Raw genomic sequence first — 24,929 nt, 5'->3', positions numbered from 1 at the left:
AGAATATGACTACTATAATACTGCTCCCTTTTGTACAATAATACAACTGCTATAATACTGCTTCTACTGTATGTACAAGAGTATAGGCACTATAACACTGCCTCCTATGTACAAGAATATAACTACTATAATACTGCCCCTTATACAAACCGGATTCCAAAAAAGTTGGGACACTAAACAAATTGTGAATAAAAACTGAATGCAATGATGTGGAGATGGCAAATGTCAATATTTTAGGCTACTTTCACACTAGCGTTCGGGCGGATCCGTTCTGAACGGATCCGCTCATATTAATGCAGACGGAGGCTCCGTTCAGTACGGATCCGTCTGCATTAATTACTTAGAAAAAAATCTAAGTGTGAAAGCAGCCTGAGCGGATCCGTTCAGACTTTCAATGTAAAGTCAATGGGGGACGGATCCGCTTGAAGATTGAGCCACAGGGTGACATCTTCAAGCGGATCCGTTCCCATTGACTTACATTGTAAGTCTGAACGGATCCGCACGCCTCCGCACGGCCAGGCGGACACCCGAACGCTGCAAGCAGCGTTCAGCTGTCCGCCTGTCCGTGCGGAGGCGAGCGGAGCGGAGGCTGAACGCCGCCAGACTGATGCAGTCTGAGCGGATCCGCTCCATTCAGACTGCATCAGGGCTGGACGGCTGCGTTCGGGTCCGCTCGTGAGCCCCTTCAAACGGAGCTCACGAACGGACCAGCGAACGCTAGTGTGAAAGCAGCCTTATTTGTAATAGAACGTAGATGACAGATCAAACGTTTAATCCGAGTAAATGTATCATTTTAAAGGAAAAATATGTTGATTCAAATTTTCACGGTGTCAACAAATCCCCAAAAAGTTGGGACAAGTAGCAATAAGAGGCTGGAAACAGTAAATTTGAGCATAACGAACAGCTGGAAGACCAATTAACACTAATTTGGCCAATTGGCAACATGATTGGGTATAAAAAGAGCTTCTCAGAGTGGCAGTGTCTCTCAGAAGCCAAGATGGGAAGAGGATCACCAATTCCCACAATGTTGCGCAGAAAGATAGTGGAGCAATATCAGAAAGGTGTTACCCAGCGAAAAATTGCAAAGACTTTGCATCTATCATCATCAACTGTGCATAACATCATCCGAAGATTCAGAGAATCTGGAACAATCTCTGTGCGTAAGGGTCAAGGCTGTAAAACCATACTGGAAGCCCGTGATCTCCGGGCCCTTAAACGACACTGCACCACAAACAGGAATGCTACTGTAAAGGAAATCACAGAATAGGCTCAGGAATACTTCCAGAAACCATTGTCAGTGAACACAATCCACCGTGCCATCCACCGTTGCCAGCTGAAACTCTACAGTGCAAAGAAGAAGCCATTTCTAAGCAAGATCCACAAGGCGTTTTCACTGGGCCAGGGATAATTTAAAATGGAGTGTGGCAAAATGGAAGACTGTACTGTGGTCAGACGAGTCACGATTCGAAGTTCTTTTTGGAAATCTGGGACGCCATGTCATCCGGACCAAAGAGGACAAGGACAACCCAAGTTGTTATCAACGCTCAGTTCAGAAGCCTGCATCTCTGATGGTATGGGGTTGCATGAGTGCGTGTGGCATGGGCAGCTTGCATGTCTGGAAAGGCACCATCAATGCAAAAAATATATTCAGGTTCTAGAACAACATATGCTCCCATCCAGACGTCATCTCTTTCAGGGAAGACCCTGCATTTTTCAACAAGATAATGCCAGACCACATTCTGCATCAATCACAACATCATGGCTGCGTAGGAGAAGGATCCGGGTACTGAAATGGCCAGTCTGCAGTCCAGATCTTTCACCTATAGAGAACATTTGGCGCATCATAAAGAGGACGGTGCAACAAAGAAGGCCCAAGACGATTGAACAGTTAGAGGCCTGTATTAGACAAGAATGGGAGAGCATTCCTATTTCTAAACTTGAGAAACTGGTCTCCTCGGTCCCCAGACGTCTGTTGAGTGTTGTAAGAAGAAGGGGAGATGCCACACAGTGGTGAAAATGGCCTTGTCCCAACTTTTTGGGGATTTGTTGACACCATGAAATTCTGATTCAACATATTTTTCCCTTAAAATGGTACATTTTCTCAGTTTAAACTTTTGTTCCGTGATTTATGTTCTATTCTGAATAAAATATTAGAAGTTGCCATCTCTACATCATTGCATTCAGTTTTTATTCACGATTTGTATAGTGTCCCAACTTTTTTGGAATCCGGTTTGTACAAAAATATGACTATTAGAATATTGCCCTCTTTGTACAAGAATATAACTACTATAAGGGATCGTTCACACAAACGTATTTTGCGTTCCATATATGGGCCATTTTCTGCGTTCCGCATACAGTCCGTATACAGAACCATTCATTTCAATGGGTCCGCAAAAGATGCGGACAGCTCTCTGTGTGCTGTCCGCATCCGTTGCTCTGTTCCGTGGCCCCGCAAAAATCAGTTTTGCGTACAAGAATAGGCATTTCTATAATGGGCGTCCTGTTCCGTTCTGCAAATTGCAGAAGGCACACGGATGGCATGGTCGTGTGAACTAGCCCTAATACTACCTCCTATGTACAAGAATATAACTACTATAATACTGTATCCTATGTACAAGAATATAACTACTATAATACTGCCTCCTATGTACAAGACTATAACTACTATAATACCGCTCCCTATGTACAAGACTATAACTACTATAATACTGCCTCCCACGTAAAAGAATATAACTACTATAATACTGCCTCTTGTGTATAAGAATATAACTACTATAATACTGCCTCCTATGTACAAGAATATAACTACTATAATACTGCCTCTTGTGTATAAGAATATAACTACTATAATACTGCCTCCTATGTACAAGACTATAACTACTATAATACTGCCTCTTGTGTATAAGAATATAACTACTATAATACTGCCTCCTATGTACAAGAATATAACTACTATAATACTGCCTCCTATGTACAAGAATATAACTACTATAATACTGCCTCTTGTGTATAAGAATATAACTACTATAATACTGCCTCCTATGTACAAGACTATAACTACTATAATACTGCCTCTTGTGTATAAGAATATAACTACTATAAAACTGCCTCCTATGTACAAGAATATAACTACTATAATACTGCCTCCTATGTACAAGAATATAACTACTATAATACTGCCTCCTATGTACAAGACTATAACTACTATAATACTGCCTCCCACGTAAAAGAATATAACTACTATAATACTGCCTCTTGTGTATAAGAATATAACTACTATAATACTGCCTCCTATGTACAAGAATATAACTACTATAATACTGCCCCCTATGTACAAGAATATAACTACTATAATACTGTCTCTTTTGTAAAAGAACTTCTTTAATATTTCCCTGTAGAAGAATGTAAGTACAATAATACTGTAGATTGATATTTATTATAATATCTCCTAGCTTGTCTCCCGGGCTCATATGGTGATCAGTGCTCACAGCTTTGTAGCTGCCCCCATGGAACCCCATGTAATCACATCAGTGGGGAGTGTGGCTGTCCACCCGGATTCACAGGCAATGGATGTGACCAAAGTAAGTGACAAAGAGTAAGAAGCGGAATTTCACATTGATCCCTTACTCCCATCAGGTCTCCATCGCTCATTATATGCATATAACAGGACATGGCAGATGCCCAGGTGTAGGTGTTGCTGATATATTTTCTATACTTTATATGCAGTATGTATTAGGTTTATCAGGCTTTCTGTATGGCTGGAGTCTGAACTGTCTTTCCTGTACCCCTCCCCAGCGTGTGTTCCAGGAACTTATGGCTTGAATTGTGGAAATATATGTCAATGTCCTGGTCAGCATCAAGACTGCCACCCAGTGACCGGAGAGTGTATCTGCTCACCAGGCTACCACGGACACACGTGTCAACTAAGTAAGTGCCTCGTTGTCTACAGCGGTTAGGCCCCTTGCAGACGAGCGTGTGCGGATTAGGTCCGGATGCGTTGCGAATGCGTTCAGTGAAAAATGCACGATTTTGCAAAATAAGTCATTCATTTTTGTCTGCGAATGCGTACAGTTATCGCGTGGGTGCAATGCGATTTAATGTGTTTTGCACGCGCGTGATAAAAAACTGAAGGTATACAAACAACATCTCTTAGCAACCAGCCGTGAAAAATGCATCGCATCCGCACTTGCTTGCGAATGCAATGCGATATTCCCACAGCTCCATTCACTTCTATGGGGCCAGCGTTGCGTGGAAATCGCTGAATATAGAACATACTGCGATTTTCACGCAACGCTCAAGTGATGCATGAAAGCCAACGCTCATGTACAAAGCCCCATTGAAATGAATGGGTCCGGATTCCATGCGGGAGCAATGCGTTCGCATCACGCATTGCACCCGCGCGGAATACTCGTTCGTGTGAAAGGGGTCTATGAGAACTATCTGTTCAAGAATTGCCTTGGAATTTGAGATGATTGTGTTATAAAAGCAGATTTTGTTGCGGGTTTGCCCCGGGTATCAGCCTACACGTTGTGAAATCCACAATGAAAATCCGCCATATAAATTGACATTCTGTATATCTAAAATCTGCACTGCAGGTCACTGCTATATTGCGTCGTCCTGCAGTGATGGCTCATACATAGCATAGCATGGCCGTCCAGGTGCACTCACCCTATAGGTTTTAGAAGCTGGACACCTGACCTAACAAGTAAAAACGTCTTCTCGTGGGTCTCCCCTTTATTGTTGCCCACTGATTGTATGAACACACACGCCAGAAGAAAAAAATTATAGTTCAAATGTTCAGTAGAGCCCCCTAGTGGTCAGATTGATATAATGCTTAAACATGACTTGTCGCTCCCCCTGACATGTCTGCTTTAGTAACTACCAGGGGCGGACTGGGAAATCAAAGCAGCCCTGAAAAAACAATACTAAAAGTGGCCCCATGTTGTAGGCAGGTCCAAATTAACAGAAGGTGGGGCAACATGAGTAGGCGGGTCAACAATACCATAAGGCAAAATAGCATCTCAGCAGAACCAAATAACACAGTGTAGCACAATATACTGCCCCAAAAGCTGTCCCTCTGTGGTGGCCATCAATAGCTACGTCTTCTGTCCTCCTCCTCCAGATGTCTATGGAGAAGGGGGCTGAGGTGTGGGCCACAGCAGTTCACTTCAGGAGGGCATGTGTGGTCGCTGCCCAGGTACAAGAGTACCTGATTCTCACAGCATTAATTACTGTTGAGAGCTCATTATGTGCCCATTCAGCATTCAGCCCCTGGGGCATCGGCCCACCGGGAATTTTCCCTGTAGGGTCTATGGCCAATCCATCCCTGATGATAATATAGCAACTTTGGAGCTTCTTTTCTTATAACACTACTCTTGTAACCCTCCTTATTCCTCCTAGAACTGTATGAATAAATTGACAGCTTAGTGTTACAACACTCTGACATGTTGACAGTATATGAGCTTCTAGAAGCTCAGGGTACAGGTCCTGAAAAGTCTCATTTTTCCATCACTGCCTTCACGCCATTGTCAGTTTAGCTTTGGGCTGAAGACCTGGGTAACCAGACAGACTGGTTGCTATGGGCCTGTTGCATGACAACCTGACATGAAAGTACTGTATATGTCTCTAGCAACCAAGACTCCCACTGAATGTTACACATATTCACATTGCAGGATGTGCCGGTGGATATTATGGCCGAAACTGTGAGCATGAATGCAAATGTAAGAATGGCGGCCATTGTGAAGCGACTACTGGAGGGTGCCGTTGTCCGGCGGGTTACCTCGGGGCTGATTGTGGCACTGGTAAGTGTAAGTCCTGGGGATGATGAAGTTCTAACACCCCCGTCACCTCATGTAATTGGCGCTTGTGTTCTGTTTTAGTGTGTCCTCCAGGGAGATACGGAAATGGATGCGTCCATGTGTGTCACTGTAGTCCCAATGGATCCTGTGATCATGTGACTGGCGATTGCGTCTGTGCGCCTGGAAGAAGAGGAAAGAACTGCGAACACGGTATGAATGGCGATCACAGACTGCTGCTACAGAGCAATATATGCCTTAAAGGGGTTGTCTCTTTTGTTGATAAGCAGTTTGGGGCTGGAGGCCTTTTAACTCTTTAAAACAGAATATGAGAACAAACAGATGGGAGGACATCAATTTGCTTCAGGAGGACCAACCCTCCGCTGTTTTTTACTTTTCAGTCTGCGCCAAAAACTACTTCGGGGAAAACTGTCAGCAGATTTGCTCCTGTAAAAATGGCGGATTGTGTAACCCGACCAACGGAACGTGCAGCTGTGGTCTGGGATGGATGGGAGTCACGTGTGAGGACGGTAGGTACTATGCATCAACACTACTAGATGGATCGCTGGAGAGCAGGGATCAGCAACCTCCGGCATCCAGCTGTCCTGAAACTACAACTCCCAGAATCCTCCTTCCACTTTAGATGGAAGTTACAAGAACAGCCAAGCAAATGTGCATGCTAGGAGTTGTAGTTTCACAGCATCTGGAGTGCCGAAGGTTTCCGGCCCCGGCTGTAGAGTCTGGTTCCTTACTGGATGTTCTGGGCATGATGTGGGCTCTTAATGCCCCTGTGTGAATGCAGCCTTATGGCGTGTCTGAACACGCACGGCCTGACTGTTTTATAAGCCAGAAAAAAATATAAATAAATAAAGCTTCAGCTGCTCAGTAGAGCCCCCTAGTGGTCAGGTTGATATAAAACTTAAACATGGTCTGTCACTCTTCGCAACGTGTCCAATATAATATAGCAACTCTGGAGCATCTTTTCTTATAACCTTCTGTTATTCCTCCTAGAAAGGTATGAATATATTAACAACTTAGTGTTACAACACTGACACTGTTCAATCAGAGCTAGCAGTGTATGACGATGTGCATTGACACTCCCTTTAATAAGGGGAATGATAACATCCAGTTGTCAATTTATTTCTACATTTCTAGAAGGAATAACAGTGGAACGACACTGCTACAGAATATGTACAGAAGCTGAAGATCCATGCCAAGGAAATAAGCACTATTACAGCTGGCTGTTCGTTACTGTTGTATCAGGCCAAATACAGCAGCACAAATTTCTCTGCTGTCCGTTTTTTTTTAACGTATCACTATCAATGTAGGTTCCTTGCGCATACATTGTCCATAATTGTTGCCCACAGTCCTGTCCAGTGCCGGACTGGGGTACCTAGGGCCCACCAGTGTAACTGATTCTGGGGGCCCACCTTAGGGCTCCTGCACACAAACCTATTTTTTTCCGTGTCCGTACCATTTTTTATTGTGGCCTTTATGAGAAACCATTCACTTCAATGGGGCCGCAAAAAACGGAAATGACTCCATGTGCATTCCGTGTCTTTATGTCCGCATGGCCGTTATGCAAAATGATAGAACATGTCCTATTAGTGTCGGCATTACAGACAAGGATAGGACTGTTCTATTAGAGGCCGGCTGTTCTGTTCCGCATAATGTGGAATGCACACACCCGGTATCCATGTTCTGCGGATCCGCAATTTGCGGACTGCTAAACATTCAACAATCGTGTCCATGAGCCCTTACAGCGATAACAGAAATATTAATGATAAAGTATGATGGTAGACAGAATTTAGGCTACTTTCACACTTGCAGTAGCAGGGTCCGGCAGGATGTTCCGGGGGGGGGGCCGGACAGCCTGCCGCATCTGTGCTAATGCTAGCCCACCTTGCCGCCGGAAGTCCACTGTAGTTTTTGTTCGGCCGCCTCTCGGCATGTTTGCCGTGCTGCGGCCGGACCTCCGGCCCACCCCCATTACGCTAGTCCACTGCTCGTTTCCATGGTTACAGACCACCCTGCAATCCAGCAGTGGTGGTCATGCTTGCACACTATAGGCAAATGCGTCAGCCTCTTTGGTGGCCCGGGACCATGGAGCACACATAGGCTAGTGCTTTATCCTATAGTGTGCAAGCACGACCACCACTGATGGATTGCAGGGTGGTCATAACCATGGAAACAAGCAGTGTATAATGTGATGGAAAAATGAATCCAGCCAGCAAAGGAAGCAATATGGATAATCACAATACATTAGTAAATGGCTTGTATTAACTTTCTCTACATGATAAATCCGACTTACTGAAGTGAGACAACCCCTAATACCACGTTCCCTTGATCATAGGGGTCCCAGCAGTCAGACCCCCACCAATCAGACACTTATCACCTATTGGACCTTTTCACAATCCCTATCCTTAAAGGTTTTCTTGGGATGTAAATTTTTTAAAATAAAAATTACAATTCTGGCCTCAAATATGTGTCAAACTAAATAGAAATACTCGCCTGTTAAAGGACCTGTGTCCACTTTTCTAGTTATCCTCTATCCACAGGATTGAGGATAACTAAGTGATCCGTGGGGGTCTGAACGCTGGAGCCCCCCCTGATCCCCCTTCTTGACGGTTGAGCATATGCCCTGCCTCTCCATCTCTATGGGGTTGCCAGAGAAGGCAGAGTACAGCGCTGGCTAATTCCAGTGGTCCCAAAGAGAATAAATGGAGCAGCAGGGCGTATGTGTGCCCTGTCACACCATAAAAAGGGGGAACAGGACCTGGGATCAGTAGGGGTTGCAGAATCGGATCCCACTATTCATATAGTTATGCCCTATGGTGTGGAGAGGATAACTTGAAAACTTGGACAACCCCTTTAAATCCTCCACCACCAGTATTTATTTGCATGGCAGCAGTGATGCCTGTAAATACAGAATATCATCACTGCCGCCATGTAAACCATATGTGTCAATACTGGAGAATGTGACGCACTGTGCAGAATTTTTCGGGCATAAGTCCAACCCACTTTTCAGGTCACAACCTTTAACAAAGCCCAAGCAAAGGTGCTAGAGGAGCAATGTGAGGAAAGGGCACAAACGGAGGGTCATAACTGAAGCAGAGACATTACAGTCACCTGAGGCAGGGTAAGGTCCGCAAAAATCGGATCAGAAAAAAAATATGGATGACTTCTGTGTGCATTCCGTGTTTTGCGGAACGGAACAGCTGACCCCTAATAGAACAGTACTATCCTTGTCCGTAGTGCAAACAATAATAGGACATGTTCTATTTTTTTGCGGAACGGAAATACGGACATACAGAAACGGAATGCACACGGAGTACCTTTCATTTTTTTTGCGGACCCATATAAATGAATGGTTCCGTATACGGTACGCAAAAAAAAGGAACGGACACGGAAAGAAAATACGTTCGTGTGCATAAGCCCTAACTTCAGTTTTTTTTGCGGATCCATTGAAATGAATGGTTTCGTATACGGTCCGTACACGGAACGTAAACAGAAAAAAAAAAAAGTTTGTGCTGTTCTATCAGGGACCAACTGTTCCGTTCCTCAAAACACTAAATGCACACAAACGTCACTCGTATTTTTTGCGGATCCATTTTTGGCGGACAGCAAAATACTAAAAAAGCCATACAGTCGTGTGCAAGAGGCCTTAAACTGATCAGTTTTTCATTTTTTTTTGTTCCAGTAGTGTTTCCTCTTCCGTTCCGTTTGGTTTTCGTTTGTGATCCATTTTTTGCGGATCGGAAACGGAAGCATTCAATAATGTTTAAACAGTAAGTACATAAAAAAATTGGGCTGGGCATAAAATTTTCAATAGATGGTTCAGCAAAAACGGAACGGATACGGAAGACATACCGATGCATTCCGTATGCATTCTGTTATTTTTTTTTGGCGGAACCATTGACTTAAATGGAGCCACGGAACGTGATTTGCGGGCAATAATAGGACATGGTCTATCTTTGAACGGAACAGAAATACGGAAACGGAATGCCTTCCATTCTTTTGCGGACCCATTCAACTGAATGGTTCCGCATACGGACTGCATGCAAACAGAACACAAAAAAACGGAACGGAAACAGAAAAAAAAATGTTTGTGTGCAAGAGGCCTAAGGGTGCACTCACACGACTGTATAAATGGGTCCACATCCGTTTCACAATTTTGTGGAACGGACGCGGACCCATTAATTTAATTTGGGCCGCAAAAGATGCAGACAGCAGACTGTGTGTTGTGGACAAGAATAGGAATTCTCTATATAGTGCCGGCATGTGCGGTTCCCAAAATGCAGAATGCACGCGGCCGTTATCCGTGTTTTCCGGATGCGCAATTTGCGGACCTCAAAACTCTTACGGTGGTGTGAATGCACCCTAGGAGTTTTCCTCCAGTATAAGGTTTCTTATAGTGACACTTAAACAATGCTGTGTAAATATTCGGTAAAGCCCTGGTTGAGATCATCGCTGTCATTCATCGCAGGATGTCCTCCTGGGAAATATGGAGCCGGCTGTCGGATGGATTGTTCCTGTCTGAACAATGGGACGTGCGACAGAGTAACTGGAACCTGTCACTGCTCCAGAGGATTCTTTGGAAACGCATGCCAACACCGTAAGCTGCCCTGATATGCCAGGCTGTCAGGAGGAGGAAATGCCTGTGATAGAATGAGGGGGTGGGGGTGTTAAGAGGGCTGTGACTTCCCCTCCCAGTCCCTAGGGGGAGATAGACTACAATGTCTATAGGTTTTCCTATAAGGCTTGGCCTTCTTATGATGATATGGGCCATGACCTATGGATTTTACAGTCCCATAGAATTGTCTCTAATCTTATCTTCTTGTCCATGAGTAAGTGAGGGCGGCATAAAACAGAAAGGGATACGAAGAGCCAGTCCCACCATTTACTTTTATAGCATATATATATATATACACACAATAAATTGGCAATAAAGCACCAATGTCCTCCTGATTTTTAAGGATCCCACCATTTATGGCACAGGTTGTGAATGTGCCATAAATGTCTTTGATAGGGAATACCCCTTTAAGGGTCCATACAGCACACCTTTGACACCTATAGAAGCCAAATAGCAGGTGAGATGTATTAATACTGGAAATAGCCATACTTTTCCTTTACATCTATGTTGAGTTAAAAATAAAGGGGAGATTTATCAAAACTGGTGTAAAGGAAACAGGCTTAGTTGCCCATAGCAACCAATCAGATTCCATCTTTCATAGCTCTTTTGGAAAATGAAAGGTGGAATCTGATTGGTTACTATGGGCAACTAAGCCTGTTTTCCTTTACACCAGTTTTGATGAATCTCACCCCAAAGTGTTGGGAGCTCAGGGGCACATCTTAAGGGTAAGCAGGGTGAGACTTGCCCCGCCAGGGTATCCCCGTACGTCCAGGCCGTGGCCTAATAATGGGCCCCAAAAGTCCAGCAAAAGGCAACTCCATTTGGAGGTGACATGGAGCCAATTACTTGTCGTTAGGGCCTAGTTATTCGTAAATGACCTAAGGAACCTCAAGGAGGAGCCAGTTTCGTAAATGGTAGGCCTCATGCACACCTCCATATGTATTTTGTAGTCGTCAAAATAAAGCTACCGTATGTGGCACATCCGCATTTTTTTGCAGACCCTCTGACTCCAATGGGTCCATGGTCAGCATTTTGCAGACAAGTATAGGACATGTTCTAACTTTTTGCGGAACTTACATACGAAGAGAAAAGCACATGGATCATCTGTGTGTTTTCCGCATCCATTTGTCTCTTCTGCAAAAAAGACCACGTCGGCAAAATGCAGACCACGGACCCATTGAAGTCAATAGGTCCACAAAAAAAAAAAAAGTGGACTGCATCCGTATTTTGCAGCTCTGCGGTTTGCGGACCACAAAACAGACACGGTCACGTGCATGGGGCGTTATAGGAATGTTACAGAGTGAAACTAACTTTTAGTTTGTTCTGCAGGTTGTCCCGGTGGTTTCCATGGAAACAAATGCCAGGAAATGTGTGACTGTGAAAATGGAGCATCGTGTGACCCGGTGACGGGGACCTGCCACTGCCCAGCTGGTTTCTATGGAGACAGATGTGAAAAAGGTCAGTGTTACACAGGGGCCATAAATCACAAAACGCCAGAATGTGAAAAAAAAGAAAAGTAAATGTTACAGCGAGAAGAAAGGTTAGAAAATCTTCTAAACGGGTCAAACAAAGGACATGTAGTAACCTTTAAATACATTTTTATATATGAATATTTTTATAGGTATTCTATACACTATATTTATATTTTACATCTTTTTATGTGTTTAAGAGCTCATGCACACGAACGTGTGACGTGGAGGCATGGGCAGAAAACGTAGTGCTTCCATGGGGTTCCATGCCTTCGTTCCACACCGCACCTTCCGAATTGCGGACCCATTCAAGTATATTGGGGACCCGCTGTTTGTGGGCCGCAATGCGGGCACCGGCCGACAACGGTCGTGTGCAGGAACCCTAACCCTTAGGCCCCTTTCACACGGGCGAGATTTCCGCATGGGTGCAATGCGTGAGGTGAACGCACTGCACCCGCACTGAATCCGGACCCATTCATTTCTATGGGGCTGTGCACATGAGCGGTGATTTTCACACATCACTTGTGCGTTGCGTGAAAATCGCAGCATGCTCCTCTTTGTGAGTTTTTTCACGTAACGCAGGCCCCATAGAAATGAATGGGGTTGCGTGAAAATCGCAAGCATCCGCAAGCAAGTGCGGATGCGGTGCGATTTTCACGCACGGTTGCTAGGTGACGATCGGTATGGGGACCCGATCATTATTATTTTCCCTTATAACATGGTTATAAGGGAAAATAATATCATTCTGAATACAGAATGCATAGTACAATAGAGCTGAAGGGGTTAAAAAAATAAATAAAATTTAACTCACCTTAATCCACTTGTTCGCGCAGCCGGCATCTCTTCTGTCTTCTTTTGTGAGGAATAGGACCTTTGATGACGTCACTGCGCTCATCACATGGTCCGTAACATGGTCCATTACCATGGCGATGGATCATGTGATGGACCATGCGATGAATGTAGTGACGTCATCAAAGGTCCTATTCCTCACAAAAGAAGACAGAAGGAGATGCCGGCTGCGCGAACAAGTGGATTAAGGTGAGTTAAATAATTTTTATTTATTTTTTAACCCCTCCAGCCCTATTGTACTATGCATTCTGTATTCAGAATGCTATTATTTTCCCTTATAACCATGTTATAAGGGAAAATAATAATGATCGGGTCCCCATCCCGATCGTCGCCTAGCAACTGTGCGTGAAAATCGCACCGCATCCGCAAGCAAGTGTAGATGCGGTGTGATTTTCACGGAACCCCATTCATTTCTATGGGGGCTGCGTTACGTGAAAAACGCACAATATAGAGCATGCTGCGATTTTCACGCAATGCACAAGTGATGTGTGAAAATCACCGCTCATGTGCACAGCCCCATAGAAATGAATAGGTCCGGATTCAGTGCGGGTGCAATGCGTTCATCTCACGCATTGCACCCGCGCTTAAATCTCGCCCGTGTGAAAGGGGCCTTACAGGGTCCAGAGTGCAGCTCTGGAGTATAATACAGGATGTAATTCAGGATAAGTGCAAGATAAGTAATGTATGTACACAGTGACTTCATTAGCAGAATAGTGAGTGCAGCTCTGGAGTATAATATAGGATTTAACTAAGGATCAGTATACGATAAGACATGTAATGTATAGAATGTCCCCAATAGATCTAACAGCGGACTGCAGCTCTGGATTATAATACAGGATGTAATTTAGGCCTCATGCACACGACCGTTTTTTTTTAAGGTCCGCAAAAACGTGGTCCGTAGGTCCGTGATCCGTGACCGTTTTTTCATCCGTGGGTCTTCCTTGATTTTTGGAGGATCCACAGACATGAAAAATGAAAAAAAAAATCTAAGTCAAGTTTGCCATTGAAATGATAGGAAAAAACGGACACGGATCACGGACACGGATCACGGACGCGGATGACAATCTTGTGTGCATCCGTGTTTTTTCACGGACCCATTGACTTGAATGGGTCCGTGAACCGTTGGCCGTGAAAAAAATAGGACAGGTCCTATTTTTTTCACGGCCAGGAAAAACGGATCACGGATGCGGCTGCCAAACGGTGCATTTTCCAATTTTTCCACGGACCCATTGAAAGTCAATGGGTCCGCGAAAAAAAACGGAAAACGGCACAACGGCCACGGATGCACACAACAGTCGTGTGCATGAGGCCTTAGGATCAGTGCAAAATGAGTAATGTAATGTATGTACACAGTGACCCTTCTAACAGAATACGGAGTGCAGCTCTGGAATATGTATAGTGAGTATGTATAGTAACCCAGGATCAGTACAAGTTAAGTAATGTATGTACTGTACACTCTGTCTCCACCAGTAGAATAGTGAGTGCAGCTCTGGAGTATAATACAGGATGTAACACAGGATCAGTATGGGATAAGTAATGTAATGTATGGACACTCTGACTTCACCAGTGGAATAGTGAGTGCTGCTCTGGAGTATAATACAGGCTGTAACTCAGGATCAGTACAAAATCAGTAATGTAATGTATGTACACAGTGGCTCCACCAGCAGAATAGTGAGTGCAGCTCTGGAGTATAATACAGGATGTAACACAGGAACAGTATGGGATAAGTAATGTAATGTATGGACACTCTGACTTCACCAGCAGAATAGTGAGTGCAGCTCTGGAGTATAATACAGGATGTAACTCAGGATCAGTACAAAATCAGTAATGTAATGTATGTACACAGTGACTCCACCAGCAGAATAGTGAGTGCAGCTCTGGAGTATAATACAGGATGTAACACAGGAACAGTATGGGATAAGTAATGTAATGTATGGACACTCTGACTTCACCAGCAGAATAGTGAGTGCTGCTCTGGAGTATAATACAGGATGTAACTCAGGATCAGTACAAAATCAGTAATGTAATGTATGTACACAGTGACTCCACCAGCAGAATAGTGAGTGCAGCTCTGGAGTATAATACAGGATGTAACTCTGGATCAGTACAGGATAAGTCATGCAATACACAGTATATACACAGTCACTCAATATATAGAATTTACCTACCGAAAATAATGTGCAGAGCTGTGTTGAAAATGCAGTCCAATCTGAAGAGAAGGTTGCCACTCAATAAGTAGGACCAATCCCTGGACTCCTAAGTATGGAATTAGCAGGGATGAATAAATACTTAAAGGGTTTTTCCCCGACACTTAAAGGGGTTTTCCAAGACTTTAATACTCAGTCATGAGCTGTCCTCTAGATAGGTCATCAGTGTCTGATCGTGGGGCTCCGACCCCTGGAACAAACAGTGTCCGTACAGCACATCCATTACCATGATGAATAGAAAGATTTGAGGTTCACCAAGCGTCTGATGTAGTAATGTCTTACAGTGCAGTACATGGTAGGACAGGTGGTCGCTGACCTGAGGGTGTAGTAGCAATGTCAGAGACTCAAGATCCGCTCAGTCATGTGTTGTCCCATCTCTGACCAACCTGATCCAGGGTCTTATGTCTTCCAGGCTGCAGCTCAGGGACATTTGGAGAGAACTGTGAGAAGATTTGTGAGTGCGAAGGGAACGGACCTTGTGACCCGGTGACTGGAGCTTGCTTTTGTCCACCTGGAAAGATGGGAACAACCTGTGATCTAGGTACAGCATCCCAGGCATTCTGGATTCAGTATGATGACATTCCAGTATTCTTCAAGCTGTGGTTTTTCCAAGTAATTTTTTCCTGAGACCTCTTTCACACGAACGATACAGATTTGCTCCAGCTGCGTTCAGGGTGCGGTCAGTGAAACTTGCACCATTTCGCAAGCAAGTTCAGTCAGTTTTGTCTGCGATTGCGTTCAATGTGCGGATGCAATCAGTTTTGAAGTATTTTTCATGTGCGTGAAAAAAAACTGAGGAATTACAAACAACATCTCCATCCGGACTGCAATTCGTTTTTCACTGAAGCCCCATTCACTTCTATAGGGCCAGGGCTGCATGAAAACGCAGAATATGGCTACATGCACACAACCGTATGTGTTTTGCGGTCCACAAATTGCGGATCCGTATAAAAAAAGGATGACATCCGTATGCCATCCGATTTTTTATTTTTTTGCGGATCCATTGTAACAATGCATAAAACGGACAAGAATACGACATGTTCTATTTTTTTGCGGGGCTAAAGAACGGACACACTGATGCGGATAGCACACGGTGTGCTGTCCGCATTTTTGGCGGACCCATTGAAATGAATGGGTCTGCATCCTATCCACAAAAAAAACTGAACGGACACGGAAACAAACAACGTTCGTGTGCATGTAGCCTATAGAACATGCTGCGATTCTCACGCAACGCAGAAATGATGCATGAAAAACAACGCTCATGTACACAGACCCATTGAAATGAATGGGTCAGGATTCAGTGCGGGTTCTATGTATTCGCTTCATGCATTGCACACACACGTGTGAAAGGGGCCCTAATGGGGTTATTCAAAGATTAATGTAAAAAATGAAAATCAAACATCATACAGCACATGGCCATCACTTTCTAATAAAGCTAGAACCAGCCCTGTACCTCACATGGATCCAGAGATCTTCCCATTCATTGCTCAAATTGCTCTGCTAGATTTATTTCAACCTAGCAGCTCAGGGGGCGTGTCCTTTCTCAGGGGGTGATTCCTTTAGCTGCAGCAGGTGCCTTTTGAATGATGGAACTGAGAATGTGCGTCCACCTCAATGAGGTGGACAGAGAAAGTAGAAAAAGAACAAACAGCAGGTAGTGCTATGCAGGTAGATTGCATTGAATAACTCCGGGGCTATGCAAAATGTTTATATGCAATTATAATACTTTTCAGATCCAGGTGCTGTTTTTAAAAATACAGAATACAGTATTTTTGTGGGACAATCCCTTTAAGGTTGGCTTCACACGCGGTAAATTTTGTTGCAGAAATTTCTGCTACTGAAAATCTGTTCCATCCATCTGAATGGGGTTGTTTTGGCGGTAAGCACATGGATTTCCGTTTTCAGTTGCTAAAGTTTCTGCAGTAAAATCTGCCACGTGTGAGGCCACCCTAAAGAAGCCTTGCCCTGGTTTCACACATGAGCGTTTCGCAAACGCGCGTTTTTGTCGCGCGTTTTTTGTAATAGTAAACGCGCGTTTGACGCGCGTTTGTGTGATTGACTGCAGTGTCCTATGGCCACAAACGCGCGTCAAAACGCCCCAAAGAAGCTCAAGTACTTGATTATGCGTCGGGCGTTTTACAGCGCGATCGTACGCGCTGTAAAACGCCCAGGTGAGAACCATTCCCATAGGGAATCATTGGATTCTCCTTGTTGAGCGTTTTACAGCGCGTAGGAACGCGCTGTAAAACGCTCAGGTGTGAACCCAGCCTAAAACCTAGCCTTGTGCAGTTGAAAACAAATGTCCAGTAGATTTTGTCACGCAGCTGCTTGTTTTCCACCCCAGACTGTAGGATAAATCACTATGGACCAAACTGCAGCCTGAGCTGTGAATGTGGCTGGAACGCACAGTGCAATGCCCTGACCGGAGGATGTATCTGTCTCAACCGCTTCATAGGAACCACCTGCCAAGAGGGTGAGGATCTTTTAAAATATTCCTAGGAGACTGAATCTTACATCATGCAATAGAGGGGTTGGAGAGGCCAATAGTCCTTCTGCCACAGATGAAGACACCAGTATTTTAAAGTGTAACCTTCATGTTTTCATGAAAAAAATCTATTTTAGCATATGTTACTGCAGCAGCATTATGCATAAAGCAATCTTTAGTTTCTTCACTTACCACTGTTCTCTTTGAGTTTTTCCCTTAGTTACGGCTGTTTTACCTCTACAATATGAGGACTTTCTCAAGATGGCTCCTCTGCCAGTTCTCTGAGGCCAAAACTGCTTATCCTCACTTCCCATACACACTTGCTATAGTCAGCAGCTTCCTGCCAGCCAATCAGATTGGATTACTGAGAGAGACGCCTCCTCACTCTGAAGCCTAATGCAGGCATGCAGTGTTAAGGACCGCCCCTCCGTCTTCCTGTCTTCATAGCTGAAGATAGACAAGCCATAGCAACGGTCTTTTAAGGGAGCAGTGGAAAGGGACAGGAGACAATAATGAAAGCTGTCATTATAAGCTAATTACAGATCTTTTGACAATCGTTGACAGACTAACTCAGGTATACATGCCCAGCTCTAATAAACTAGCAAATAAAAAACCTGTGACAGTTACACTTTAAGTCCTACATTGTCGGTGGGGGCCTGTTACAGATTTTGCTTTGAGGTCCAGAAGATTCTCATGATCCCTCTGATAAAGCCTGCACAATTTCACCTGATAGTTACACCTGATTATTTAATGTAAAATGTTGTGTTTTAATTCTTCATCATTTACAAGATCTCTGCTTCTCGTAAGTGAATGAAAGCGTTCATACTTTTATTTCAAGGACTGAAATTTGGTCATGACTAGGTCTTACTCTCAGAAAGGAAAGTTTACTACAGTGAATCAGCGTAGGTGATCCTATATGAGCTGCACACAGCAGCAGCCCACCTCTGTCTCCTATGTGCCACTTACCTCCGCTGATCCATTGTGACAGATCTTCAGGATTGATTTTCTTGTTATTTGCTTAGGTCTCTAACATGTGAGTAATTCAGGCACAGTACCCCTGCAGTAAGGGGTCTATTGATCAGTAGAACCTCGGGGGCTGGAGGTTTTAAATAAGGTAAGTGTGATTCATCCTAATGGCAGGCAAACTTCACATCACATAGGTCCGTTGTCTGCAAATCTCTGGGCTAGGAGTACTGAAAAACTATTGTGGGTAGGAAAGAGTAGTAGAGAGTTTGGGGGGAGTATTGTGGGATGTATTTCAGACTCAGGCTAAACTGTTTTATATGTATATATTTTCAGGAGGCCCTCCCTCGCTTATGTCAGCACAGCTACAGGCGCTTAACCGTAAGTCTTAAACTTTTACTCATCTTGTCCCTTCTTTTGTGTGGACCGTTGCCCTAGCCTCAAAGATATGTGATTGGGATAGTTCACCATTTCATTTAGAGGTAGTTTCCAGACTGAGGCCTCTTGCACATGAACGTTGTGTGCCCGCGGCCATATTGCGGCCCGCATACGGTGGGTCCGCAATCACGGATGCGGTCCATTCACTTGAATGGGTCCACAATCACAGAGATGCGGAACGGAATCCCGGATTGGAACCCCACGGAAGCACTACGGAGTGCTTCCGTGGTGTTTCTGTCCGTGCCTCCACAAAAAAATAGAACTTATTGTTGAATGGGTCTCGATCCATCCCGGCCACCGCACGGATGTTGCCCGTGCATTGGGGACCGTATAATTGCGGTCCCCAATGCACAATGTTCGTGTGCAAGAGGCTTAAGGCTGGTTTCACACGAGTGAGTTCAATGCGTTGAACTTGCAGCGTGTGTCTGGGGGAGCTCCCATCCTGACCTACGTAGCACTGATAGCATCATAAATCTATGCTATTCAATCCTATGTAACCCTTGGAGGTTTGGAATGTATTGTATAACACTGACATAATGCTGTCAGTGTTATTCAATACATTCCAGAACTCTAAGGGTTAGACAGCATCATAAATCAATATATATGCTCTGCGATCCTGTCAGTGCTACGTAGGTCAGGACGCGAGCTCTCGCAGACACACTCATGCGAAACCAGCCTAATACCTGTATGTTGATTCTCACTTGGGGCTCACAGACAATGGACAAGAATAGAGCGGTTTTCAGAGAAAGGGGAAAAAAAATTGATTCTGGACAAAACTGTATAATAAAAATGCTATAAGTACATGGAAAATCTTATTATTTTCCCAATTCATCAACTATCAAAATCTGGGTACTGTGTTTTTTTTTTAAGTGTCTTGGTAATAGACTGCTGTAATGTGGCCAAAATACCTGGACCATATTGTCATCTAGGTTTGGTTCACTTGAACTACAGGGGAAGTCTGGCTGTAATACAGGCACTAAAATGCAGGCACCAGTAAGGCTAGAGGTTTATATGTCACGGACATAATGCTAAAAACAAAATGCATTTTAAAAATGTGTGCTGTTTGTGCGAAATGGAAAATGCCCACATGGTTTTACAGATAAAATACAGTAATTTAAAGGGGTTGTCCCAGCTCAACATTCATGGCATATTGCTAGGATACATCACTTCTAGGACCTGCTCCTTTCTCCAGAACAGGGCCCCCCTGTAGTGAAGGGAGAGCAGCAACTCACTGACAGCCACCCTCCATTTACTGGTATGGGGGCTGCGAAAATAGTCAAGCACATGCGCGGCGTCCTATCCATTCACAGCTATGAGACCTTGAAAAATAGGCAAGCACACTCGCTAAGCTATTTTCGGAAGTCACGCACTAGTGAATCGAGAGGACGCTATGCATGTGCAGTGTACTCTTTCTCACTTTGGCGTCTTGTTCTGGAGAAAGGTTCGGGTCCCAAAGGTGGCACCCATTTGTGGCATATCCTAGCAATCCCTTTACCATGTTAAAAACTATGCGGGCAATTACTGCATCGCAACTTATGGCAAATCAAAGTAAAAACATATTTTTACAATGCATTTATTTTTATTTTTTTACTGCAGATTGTAAGCCGAGCCTAATTGGCTACCACAGTAATCAATTTAGATGTACAGTAGTAGTTGTGAATGCACAGGGTTGGAGGTCCACAGTCTCCACTGCTATAGCAGAAGTTGTTTAAATGCAGATACATTTCAAATAAGAGTCACTGAGAGGGCAACTGTCCTCTTCTTCACCTTTCTGAGAACTGTGGTTACTCACAAGTCTACTGAAGAACCATGGTGGCGAAGAGTGTCCAGAGTTTCAGGATGCAGCTGTAGCTATGCTACATTTGTGCTTCTCAGGACCACACATGGTCAGTCTCTTATTTGGCAGAGTAGTCAGTGGCTGAAAAGGCTGGAGGTTATAGCTGGTCCTGCAGAGGATCGTTCCTGCCTTCTTCTTGGTTAAATAAGGTTAAAGGAAGTAATGTTTTCTCATTCATTTCCACTGGAATGGACTCACATATAGAAAAGTTTAGCAATTCCAGTCAACTCCCACCATCAGAGTTGTCCCTAGCAGAGAGGTCTTAATACAGGAGAGGTTTTAATAATGTGTTTTCTGCTTTGACTTCCAGATGTACAGCCTCGACCATCACATCGATCTTCAGTTAGATATTTAATACATTAAACCAAACATTGGCCATAGAGTCATTCTTGGAGTAAAATCCATTGCAGGCACCACCATAAAACCACTATCTGAATGGGATAATGTTCATTTATGTCCATACTGGAGAGACAATTTTGGAGGAAAGAACTTTTGAAGATTCATTATTAAGGGAAGCCAAGATTGAACATACATGATGAGTTGTGCCATGAGAAGACCACCATTGACATGACACTGAGGTCTTCTGTGGACCAATGTTCCACCCCTGCTGTCTTCTGCTCTAAAACAGAACATCATAAACTCATTGGCTCAAGATACGCAATCCTCATTAGTCTTGAATTAAATATGGACCAACAGATCCCTGGAGACCTTGGGTTCAACAGACTTTTTTGACGTCTTAGTTCATGACTTGTTTGCCTGATACATAGTTAGGGAGTCTGTTCATGGTGACTTTATGAGCCAGATTCTTGAAGCTCAGCCAAAGGGTCACACGTTTGGTGACCATATGTCGTCTTGCATTATCAAAAGAATGCCAGGTCTGAGGTTGTTGACATCTTGCCATCTACAAATCTGTCCATGTAACCGCAACACATTTTCACCAGCTATATCTCTTGTAGTGTTTGGTGACAACCAATATGGTTGCCAATACAGCTTCACAGTGGTTGTCACAAAGCTTTTTCAGAGCCCTAAACGGTTAATTTTGCCTAATGATGCAGAAGTGTGGGAGCGGAGGATGTATGACTACCTGCCATTGTCAAATCGTCTTAGTTACAGTGGTGGCCCATTTTGTGCCACCCACCATTCCTAGGAACAGATACACGGTTGCTTCAGCAGTGAAGATAGCAGCTGAGGTCTCAGAGCAGTGAGAGTAACGATCTTTAGTTGTGTAAGGTGTTAATATACAACTGGAGGGATCGTACTCGTAGGAAAATGTGCAAAAAATTTTGGTGCTTTAAAAATACACAAGCTTTTCCTTAGTACTTGAACTACTGTCCCAGAGAAGACGAGACCTTGCTGAGGCCTGCTGGCTGTAAGACGTGATGTTTGGGTTTTGTAACTAACAGGAACTATACTATTTTGTGAATTTTTAACAGCTATTGAAAAAGGTTTTCAGCACCTCCGCTTGTGTTCAGTAAATGGGAAAACTTTTATACAGCTGCAGTTTGTAACTGTGTATCACTGTAAGTAGGGCACCAGTGAAGACTTTCACACGGCAGTATTCTGCATCAGTATCGTGGTACACTGTAAGGCCTCTGCAGGTTCCGTTTGCGGAACCATTTATTTTAATGGTTCCGCAAAAAAACGGAATGTACTCAGTATGCATTCAGTTTCCGTATTTCCGTTCCACTAAAAGATTAGAACTTGTCCTATTATTGTCCGCAAATAACGTTCCGTGGCTCTATTCAAGTCAATGGGTCCGCAAAAAATATGGAATGCAAACGGAACACATCCATATGTCATCCTTTTTTTGCGGATCCATGCCCACTTTGCCCATGTGTTAACTGTTTACAAACATTACTGTACATTACAGTAATGATTAAAAATTTTATGTTTCCATTTGCGATCCACAAAAAACGGATTGCATACGGAAACCATACGTAGATTTTTTGCAGCAAAATGGAATGGAAACCGGAACGGATCCGTGAAAAACGGACCACAAAATACAACAAAAGACATATGGTCGTGTGCAAGAGGCCTAAGGCCCCTTTCAGATGAGCGAGTTCCACCCATTGGACTCGCAGCGTGTCAGGGAGTGCACCCGTCCTAACCTCTCAGCCCTGACGGGTTGCATGTAACCCTTACAGTTCTGGAATGTATTGGATAACACTGACAGCATTATGTCAGTGTTAAACAATACATCCCAGAACTGTAAGGCTGGTTTCACACGGACGTTGCGGAAAAAGATGCGGGTGCGTTGCGGGAACATGCGTGATTTTTCCACGCAAGTGCAAAATATTGTAATGCGTTTTGCACGCGCGTGAGAAAAATCTGCATGTTTGGTACCCAAACCCGAACTTCTTCACAGAAGTTCGGGTTTGGGATCGGTGTTGTGTAGATTGTATTATTTTCCCTTATAACATGGTTATAAGGGAAAATAATAGCATTCTTAATACAGAATGCATAGTACAATAGCGCTGGAGGGGATAAAAAAAAATTAAAAAATTATTTAATTCACCTCATCCACTTGTTCGCGCAGCCTGGCTTCTCTTCTGTCTTCTTCTTTGAGGAATAGGACCTTTGATGACGTCACTACGCTCATCACATGGTCCATCACATGATCTTTTTTACCATGGTGATGACCATGTGATGAGCGTAATAACGTCACCACAGGTCCTATTCCTCAAAGAAGAAGACAGAAGAGATGCCGGCTGCGCGAACAAGTGGATGAGGTGAGTTAAATATATTATTATTTTTAACCCCTCCAGCCCTATTGTACTATGCAGTCTGTATTAAGAATGCTATTATTTTCCCTTATAACCATGTTATAAGGGAAAATAATAATGATCGGGTCCCCATCCCGATCGTCTCCTAGCAACCGTGCGTGAAAATCGCACCGCATCCACACTTGCTTGCGATTTTCACGCAGCCCCATTCACTTCTATGCGGCCTGCATTGCGTGGAAAACACACAAAGATGAGCATGCTGCCATTTTCACGCAACGCACAAGTGATGCGTGAAAATCACCGCTCATGTGCACAGCCCCATAGAAATGAATAGGTCCGGATTCAGTGCGGGTGCAATGCGTTCACCTCACGCATTGCACCCGCGCGGAAATCTCGCCCGTGTGAAAGGGGCCTAAGGGTTACATATCATCATAAATCAGTGTAATGCTATGCGATCCAGTCAGTGCTGAGAGATCAGTACGGCAGCTGCTGCATACTCACGCAGTGAGTCGGATACGTGGGACTCACTCGTCTGAAGGGTATGTTCACAGGACAGATTTTGAATTTTTTTTTTTTCCCCACCACATTTTCCATGTAGTTGTAGTTGTTGATTGTTTTTCTAGTTATTTTTTTATCCAGTGGGTGTTTACTTCAATACAAAACCGCATTTTCAGCTCATGGTTTTTGTCGTGGATCTGCACCAAAAATCTGCTTGACACTTTCCTTTCATTTCAAAGGGAGATTCAGCATAGATTCCACTGAAAGATAGGGCATGCTGCTTATTTTTTCAACGTGAAAGCAAGTGCTGCTTCACATTGAAATGAATGGGATGCCATTTTGACTTTTGAGGCATTTTTGGAGACGATTTTGAGGCGGAAAGGTGCTAAAATCAGCGCCAAAAAACAAGCATCAAGTGTGAAATGGCCTTGAGGCCTATCCAACATAGAAGGATGGAAACCAGGACAAATTTTTGTGCTGGTGTTGTTTTTTAACTTCCAATCTCTTTGCCTACACTGAAACAAACTCACGCTTTCTGTGTAGGACTAGGTCAGGTTTTGAATTTCAAATGTTACTATGAGGAAAACACTGGATCTACATTGCACAATATCAGGAAACAGTCACCCACGATGAATTTAATATATCTAAAAGTAGAAACACGGAAGTGACATATTCCCCCTCCAACCTGCAGGGGGCACTGTTGTTGTTCCTTTTGGTTACAAGTTTCAACCGATCCTACGATCATAATGAACACACAATCAAGTCAGACATGGTCACAGAAGATAGTTTACAGAAGTGTTGTCACCATCTTGTCTTGCTTAGATCCTTCAACTACTCTAACTGCATTTTCAGTATGTTCCATTACTATGTGTTGAGAGGAGGCCCTTATGTATATTTAGGAAGCAGTGTATAACATGTATAGGTTCTACCCCATCACCACAGAACGGTCATTATGTATGTACTGTATTTATCAATACTGAGGTCATTACATAATTTATACTTTTTCACGTTTGGAATGAAACAATTACTTGG

The 24,929-nt window shown here is 43.8% G+C and overlaps 1 protein-coding gene across 1 annotated transcript in view; it reads left to right on the top strand.

Moving 5' to 3' along the window:
• The window catches only part of MEGF6 (multiple EGF like domains 6), a 157,445-nt gene extending 135,047 nt beyond the window's left edge, over positions 1 to 22,398 (top strand). Inside the window, exons 26-36 of the mRNA XM_044277594.1 lie at positions 3,453 to 3,581; positions 3,796 to 3,927; positions 5,673 to 5,801; positions 5,880 to 6,008; positions 6,197 to 6,325; positions 10,282 to 10,410; positions 11,758 to 11,886; positions 15,366 to 15,494; positions 17,298 to 17,426; positions 18,738 to 18,782; positions 20,987 to 22,398. Coding sequence (XP_044133529.1) covers positions 3,453 to 3,581; positions 3,796 to 3,927; positions 5,673 to 5,801; positions 5,880 to 6,008; positions 6,197 to 6,325; positions 10,282 to 10,410; positions 11,758 to 11,886; positions 15,366 to 15,494; positions 17,298 to 17,426; positions 18,738 to 18,782; positions 20,987 to 21,039 — 1,262 coding nt within the window. The 3' untranslated portion in view covers positions 21,040 to 22,398. The remainder of the gene's footprint in view (positions 1 to 3,452; positions 3,582 to 3,795; positions 3,928 to 5,672; positions 5,802 to 5,879; positions 6,009 to 6,196; positions 6,326 to 10,281; positions 10,411 to 11,757; positions 11,887 to 15,365; positions 15,495 to 17,297; positions 17,427 to 18,737; positions 18,783 to 20,986) is intronic.
• Positions 22,399 to 24,929: the final 2,531 nt, after the last annotated feature.

This window comes from Bufo gargarizans, chromosome 2 (genome assembly GCF_014858855.1).
Source record: "Bufo gargarizans isolate SCDJY-AF-19 chromosome 2, ASM1485885v1, whole genome shotgun sequence".
Taxonomy (NCBI): Eukaryota; Metazoa; Chordata; class Amphibia; order Anura; family Bufonidae; genus Bufo; species Bufo gargarizans.
This window is presented reverse-complemented; position numbering and strand designations above follow the sequence as displayed.